General features: G+C 43.0%; 1 protein-coding gene across 1 annotated transcript; it reads right to left on the bottom strand.

Annotated features, from left to right (window-relative positions):
• Nucleotides 1-1,904: 1,904 nt before the first annotated feature.
• On the bottom strand, nt 1,905-3,161 carry LOC148014426 (uncharacterized). Its single transcript, XM_087666962.1, has one exon. The coding sequence runs from the start codon at nt 2,900-2,902 to the stop codon at nt 2,150-2,152; it is 753 nt and encodes a 250-aa protein (XP_087523088.1). The 5' UTR covers nt 2,903-3,161; the 3' UTR covers nt 1,905-2,149.
• Between the last annotated feature and the right edge of the window lie 4,754 nt (nt 3,162-7,915).

Genomic DNA, 7,915 nt, shown 5'->3' on the forward strand with positions numbered 1-7,915 from the left:
TTATAGTAGTGACACGCTGTAAGAGGAAGGCACGTATTGACCCAAACCTAGCCACTATCCTATAGGTAGATGGAGATGTTGGGTTTATCAAAGGTAGCCTCTATAAAAATTAAAAGGGGGATCCAAGAGAGTGGGTGTGGAGGGAATCATTCCTTGACAATTCATATGAAGTGGCCTACTTTGGCTATATACTATTAGGTTGGAGACCAAGATATAGATGAGTAGGATCGAAGCATAGCCAACCACCACTGCCCAATTGCTTGGAGAGGGAATCTCATATTGACTTCCTATATGACTTTTGGAGAAGGCTACATGATAACTTTAGGCATAGCAAGATCTCTTCCTATGGCTTAGAGCTCACAAAAGCTTACTGGTTGGTATCCGGATACCAAAAGGACCTATCGCTATGCGTGACATTCAACAAGCTTGAACAAGCTTGAGGACACAAAGAATATGCTACCTATGTGACTCCCTTAACCCAAGATGCATGGAGAAGAGCCTCAAAAGAGCTCTCTAAGATGATATTCAATGACAAAGTAAAGACCATGGTGGTCGCTGGGGGGCCAATCCTTGGGGTCATAACTTGGGGTCGTAGGTAGAGGCCCCAACGTGTGGCCATGCAGATATTTAGGGGGGGTTTCTTCTCTCATCATTGGATGGCATCTAGAGGGGACCAATTAATTGCCTACCTTCATGGGATTTAATTGGATTAATTGGTTGCCTACCTTCTCAAGATTAATTGGATTCATGGATTTGGTTGCCTACTAGAGCTTGATACTATGGCTTTGTAGGATATTGCTTTGTTGGGATTTATTTGTTGGTTGTTAATCCCATATGTATTGCTTGGTTGGCATTTATTCGTAGGATTTATTACTTGGTTGTCAATGCTACTACGCACACAACAGGGATACTAGATGGCTACTAGTCGGTCTTCAATATAACGGCTTGCATGGGAATAAGTGCCTCCATGAGATGTGTATTGGTTGGTTGCTGATACTGCCTTCGTGGAATGCAGTATCATGGAATTCATTGGCTTGGCATTTATTAGCTTCACGAGATATATCATGGGGTTAATTGGCTTCGTGGGATATACTGGTCGATTGCCGATGCTGCCTACATGGCAATAATTCGCCTCATGGGGGAGCAGATAAATTGCTTGCCTCCTTTCTTGGATTAATTAGATTCAAGGTATGTATTGGTTGGTTGTCAATACTACCTTCATGGAAGTAGCTAGCTTCATGGGATTAATCAATTAATTGATGGGTCGTCAATACTACAGCTCGAATTTGTGATGATGCGGACCCCTAAATTTGTAGGCTGCCTAATTTTGGGCCTAATTTTGAAGGGTTGCCTACTCTTAATATTACAACAAGGCGTTGCCTAATTCTAGGAGTATAATGAACCAACTCGACATGTCATTTGAACATGACATGCCAAAATATACATCCGTCAAAAATAGGCATTTAGACATGACATGCCAATATATATATATATTATATACAGCCGTCCAACATTTAGGCCTCGGGACTCGGGAAAGACGATATGCAAAGCCAATTGATTCAAATTTCGGAGTAGTGCTCCAAGGGTAAAAGGCATTTCTTAAGAGCCTACAGACGTAGTTAAGTCGCTATGTTGCTAGATAAGGTATACTAAAATGGAAGATCGAATATACAGTACTTCCTGTATTCGGTTGCTACGGTCGGCGCTGCTATAACACGGCGAAGAAAGAAGAAAGTCCACAAAATCCAAAGATTACGAAGCATGGTGGCCTTTTCGGATGTAAACATTTCATATAATGCACTCATCTAGCGCGTTAATGCAAGCATAAAACACTACACATTATTAGTCGTCCATAGGACTCCATACAGCCAACGTTGCATCGCACGCCTCACAGAAAGAGAGAGAGAGAGAGAGAGAGAGAGAGAGAGAGAAGACGAGACAGTTTTCACAATCTGTTGCTGTATACAACATAATGGGCTAAGGACAAGGCGAAATAGCTCTTTGCAGCAGGACCGAGTTAGCTATTCACCTCTGCAAAAACCCACTTCCATTCTGTGTTGGATTGAAGCTGGCACAGACTACTGTGGAACATGCAAGATGGGATTGATTAGTGAATATACAAACCAAAAACCTACACCAAACTCTCTAGTCAACCCCCTTCAGGCTGTACAGCGGCGCCGCTCTTGCTCTCAAGGTCTATTTTTTTAGAAGCGGCCGAAGGGCCATCCTTCACATGGCTATCTTCACCTCCCTTTCCAACCAGTTCCTCCACAGCCAGGAGATCCTCATCCAATGGCATTTTGTCGATGTCTTCCTCGTCCTCCTCCGCGGCGCCCTCATCTTCCTTGGGGTCGTATGTCGTGTCCTCCTCGTCCTCAGGAGCTAGTTCCTCATCGTCCCCTGCCAGCACATCCTCCTGATCATCACCTCCTGCGTCCGGGTCGGCCTCAGTCTTCTTCGCGGCTAGCGTCGCCCTGACTGTACCCTTCCCAGTGTCTGGCATCTTCTTCGGCTCCTCCTCCTCCTCAACCTCCTCCTCTTCCTCTTCATCAGATCTCTCATCCCTCTTCTCCTTCACACCCAAAGAAGCCCCCCTACCGTTGGTGATCATCTCCTCAGGATGGCCGCCTGCATCAGCCCCACGAACACCCTCGCCTCGCTCGTCCTCATCAATTTTGCGCAAGGCTTCAGGCTTCCTAACGGCAATTTTACCAGAGGTCTCACTCTGGACCACGAACTTAGGGTCATCGGGGCTGGCTTTAAAGACACGACTGCCAATTTTCTTGTTCTCTGTGAGCTTCTCAACGATTGTGCCTTTGGCCTGGCCTATGCCGAAGTGCCAGACTACGCGGTCTCCGGGCTGGAGGTCTGTGTGCCTTTGTTGCTGCGCAACGTGCGCCATATTGCCTTCCCTAACTTGACCTGCACTAAAACCTTTGACAGGAAAGGTCTCTGTCTGTCTTGCGCTTCTTCTGTCTGTCTGCGTCTCGAGCTGCCTCTACTCCTACCCAAAGAGCGGATCAAACGAAAGCCTGCAAGAAGTAATGCAGCGACTGGAGTCTCGCCCGCTCTCGATTACCTGCAACAAATAACACAGTACCCACTCACACTCACTCGATTACCTGCAACAAATAGCACAGTTCCCACACACACACACTCGATTATTGATCTTCGACGCTGTCGCAGAACCCCTTTCCTTTTTCATGGTAAGCCCACAGACCCTGCATGGCCGCCACGTTGCCACCCTCAGCCCACGTAGATCCTCGCTGGCGTCTCCCCAAGCGACAATAATCGAGATTACGACATCTAGCTTTGTCGCAGAGACAGCTACTGGACACGTTCCGCAGGCGGTATCACAAGAGCAGCTTCACATCAACGACACCATCTTGTGAGACTTTGGACCCTAAGGACAGAAAACAAGCAAGAGTGGTGAGGATTGTGTTACATGGTTTCTTTTCCTTGGTAATTTGTTCTAGGTTATCTAATACATTACATGCAGTACATGAAGTTGCCTGTAAGTGTGGCATGTTTTGTTCTGCTTAGTAATTTGTTTTAGGTCTTCTAAAATATCATGTAATTTGGGGTTTTAAGCTTATTATCACTAGGTGATAGGAGTGGAATAAGAGGTCTTTCACCAACTACTCACTTATATTACTAGACTATGCATTCTCCTCATCCTTATTTTGTGTATGAGCCATTACAAACCAAGTGACTCCATAAGACAAGTTTAATTTTGTAATTTGTCCACTAAGGAAAAAGAAAATGATGCACGAAAGAAACATCAAAGTCATGTTTTTCAGAAGTATGAAATATAATGGAATGATAGTCATCATAACCATCATAATCAAAGACCTCTCATAAGCATCAAATTTGGTGGGATCACACTCCCAACTATTATAAATACACCATTCATGAACGAAAAATAGAATGACATATGATATAATTTGTAAGGTCGTGAAATGAGGTCAATAATGCACCTTTGAGACAAGCTATAGAAAGTCATTTAAGTCATTCAAGTCTTACATAGGACTAATAAAATGTGCCAATTATGCACCTTGAAGATAAGCAATACTAAAGGCACATATATAAGATTAATCTATGGAAGAAAGTTACAAATTTAATATTATGTGAAGATTGCAATGATAACTTGTCAAAAGTGAAATCATTAACATATCTTGCAATCAAAAAGGGCTCTAATACTTACCACCTATGTTGTGCATTAGTTGACAAAGGTTGGGACTTCCCATAAGTCTGCATCTATAGCTAGTTACTATTTTATATTTGTGTACTTGACAAAGAATGGAAGTAGTCAAATAACTTTGTCAACATCATGTGTGCCTTAAGCATAGATTTAATGGTTGCCTAGGCACGTACATCATGCAAGCTTTTCTCCCTCAGATCTCTCTCTCTCTCTCTCTCTCTCTCTCTCTCTCTCTCTCTCTCTCTCTCTCTCTCTCTCTCTCTCTCTCTCTCTCTCTCTCTCTCTCTCTCTCTCTCTCTCTCACATCAAACCCCTCTTATGGTTTGTTTTGTGTGTGTCTTATGGTGAATTATGTGCCTTCATCAATAAATATAGAGAGTAGACAAACTAGAACAAAATTCCTAGTGCTTCAAGAAAAGCTTTGTTCCTTGTACTTTCTAGCATGACCACCCATGCAAAGGTATGTTCCTTTCTAGGTAAGCTAAAACTGTTGTTGCATTTTCTACTAGTTCTAATCTTGAACTAGAATAGCAAGACAAGTTGGCCAATGTACCATTTACCACTTTCATGTATGACTTATGCACAATCTTTAAAAGTAAATCATTGCTTTACTCTACCTCAGTACAAATTGTTTCTCTCGTTAATGCCATGCTTTCTTAACTTCTTTTTGTAGCATGGTGTTTTCGCTTGCTCTTGTACAAGTACTACCTCTATATATTGCCATTTACAACTTGAGGATGCTTTGCTCTTCTAGAGTCTCCTTAAAGCATCTTATCCATTGAATTGCTTCCTTAGAACTTTGGTTTCTTTCTTCCTATTTTCCTGGTGATGGGGTTTCTCTTTATCTATTAACCTCTAAGTTTCTTGGCCTTCTCAAACTTCCTTTTATCTTCTTGAAGTTCTTGCACTACAAGGGAATGAGGCTATAGTGGCACTTGGTAACGATGATTTTTATTGGTGTTGCTATATAGTGATGCTAATAGCAACACTCATAGAAATTCTATAATGTGAAAAGAAAAAGAGTGGAAATACTCATTGCAACAAAATATTGTGAATGTTTCAATTGAGTGCGCGCGCGCGCGCACGCACACACACACACACACACACAGAGGAAGAGAGGAGAAGAGTGAGAGAAAGAGAGGGAGAGGAAGAGAGAATGTGAGGGAGAGCTTGAGAGAGAGAGAGAGAGAGAGAGTGTGTGTGTGTGTGTGTGTGTGTGTGTGTGTGTGATCTTGGAGGAGGATCTTGAAAAGAAGACCAAGGGGAGTGCCAAGGAGATCACAAAGGAAAAGGAGAAGGAGAGGGTCATGAATAAGAGCTTCAAGGTAACGAATGTGCTTCTTCAAACCTCGAGGTAAGCCTTTCACTCCTTCAACTCTCCATCTTTCCTTTGTACATTCAAGTATATGTGGACAGAGGGAGGGAGGGAGGGAGGGAGGGAGAGGGAGAGGGAGGAGGGGAAGAAAGAGAGAGAGAGAGAGAGAGAGAGAGAGAGAGAGATTTTCTTTCTACATTGTTGTTTATGTGGAGAGAGAGAGAGAGATGGAAAGAGAGAGGGGAGAGTGTGTGTGTGTGAGGGAGGGAGGGCCCTCTCTCTTTCCATCTCTCCCTCCCTTCCTCCCTCCCTCTCTCTCCCTCCCTCCCTTTCTCTCTATCTCTCTCTCTTATCCTCTCTCTCCATCTCTCTCTTTCCCTCTCTATCTTCCCCTCCCTCTCTCTCTTTCCATCTCTCTCCCTTCCTCTCTCTCCATCTCTCTCTTTCCCTCCCTCTCTCTTATCCTCTCTGTTCATATCTCTCTTTCCCTCTCTATCTTCCCCTCCCTCCCTCTCTTTCCATCTCTCTCTCCAAGGGAGAGAGAGATGGAAAGAGAGGGAGGGAGGGAAGAGAGAGGGGGGAGGGAGGGAACGAGAGGCAAAGAGAGAGAGAGAGAGAGAGAGAGAGAAAGAGGGAGAAAAGCTCTCATATGTTCAAAGTTTATTAAACATATGGAAATATTTTGCTAGAAGATCACTACTTGTACATTGAAACTATCTAATAGAAATGTTCAAATGTCTATTTCACTACAACAAAAAGGCTCCATAGACACGCTTGTAGATGCAATATTTGAACTGTGTTTAAAAATGCCGGGTGCGTTTATTACCGTGTCTACTGGCACATCTAAAATTTCGTGTCTACAAGCGCACTTATAATGAAACCTACACGCGCATATAGACGCGCCTATTAACGCTCTCCATAAATATATAATCGTATTTATAAAAAAGTAGATATATTCATATTCTGCTTCTATACACGCGTGTAACGGTGCATCTAAAAAGGCGTGTACTCTGCAATTTTTTGACGATAATAGACGCGTATTTTTCCTGCAATTTAGATGCGCGGATAGACGCACAAAATAGAGGTATGAAAAAAAAACCAGAGAGCATGTGGCTTGCAAAGCCACATGCTCTCTGGTTTTTTTCCCCCATCAACATTAAATTGTATGCTTAAAGAAAGCAGAGAAAGATTATTATACTGAAAGCAAAAGAATGTGGAGAGCCAAAGTCCATATATTGATAATAACACATGATGAGCGTATTGTGCTGAAACATGAGTGTATTGTATTGAAACATTTGTACATATTTTGAAGATTTTTGTACTGAAAACAAAACAATGTATGTAGAACATGAAATTTCATATATATATATATGAAACGTTTTTACATGACGAGTTCTAGTGCTTGTGACCTCAAGCATGGTCATGGTCGCAAGCACTGGCTGAAAGTAATACATATCAAAAATGAAAACTACAAGCCAAGGGGAGGCATGCATGCATGGGGCTCCTCTACATCTCCTCAGAAGAGGCATCATCGTCGCTACCACCACTGCTGCTAGTGCCGGTGTTGCTGCCGCCGCCACTACTGCTAGTCCCCCCTTCGCTATCCTCAACTGTATCAGGGTTCACCTACACAAAGGATTAAGGTATATAAATACCATTACAAATAATAAATTAGAGTTACCTATACTTTTCATGTAAAAAATAAAACATACCTCTTCTTCTGGTTTTGGAATCCTCATGACACGATTATATTGCTCCTCTGTGATGAGTCCCTCCTCGTAGAAATGCTACCAAGTGGACGCCCGGTTGTGACCTCGATGGTAGCCTACCTCTCTAGGAGTAGGCATCCTACCAACGATATGATACTACAAAATAATTTTAACATACAACATATTAGAACACACTACATAATGAATTGAAACAAATTACAAAATTTAATTTAAAAAAAGAAATCAAATAATACTTACAAACTCAGCCTCCCATGACTCCCTGCCACCCAATCCGATCCCATGGTTGCCATTTGGATATGTCGCGCCTCTACATGCTGGCGACTTGTCCTTTTCTCTGCTACTCTCTTCTTGGCATCTTTCCACTCCTTGTGGTGGCAATTGGGTGGTTGGCCATATCTAGGGCGCCCCTACTCTTGTCTCCACAGTGACTCCTTGGCACGCATCATAAGGTGAGACCTCTTGTTATGAAGCGCATCTCTCACCTTTGACCATCCCCAATCATCTGAGAATCGTGAATTCTCGGGATTAGGGTACCTTCTATGTACTGCCCGCAGCACCTCTTGCCACAGACCATTTTTTTGGTGCTTGAAGGGAATCATACAATCTTTGTATGTGACATGCACGACACTCCTCAAGTAGGCTATCACTTCCCTCCCCTCAGGGTTATGC

The sequence above is a fragment of the Lygodium microphyllum genome, chromosome 25 (assembly GCF_053477565.2).
Source record: "Lygodium microphyllum isolate KBCC chromosome 25, Lygodium_microphyllum_v1.1.10, whole genome shotgun sequence".
Lineage (NCBI taxonomy): Eukaryota > Viridiplantae > Streptophyta > Polypodiopsida > Schizaeales > Lygodiaceae > Lygodium > Lygodium microphyllum.

Bases quoted from the DNA above. Each gene is read 5' to 3' on its own strand.
- LOC148014426 (XM_087666962.1), bottom strand. From the start codon at position 2,902: ATGGCGCACGTTGCGCAGCAACAAAGGCACACAGACCTCCAGCCCGGA.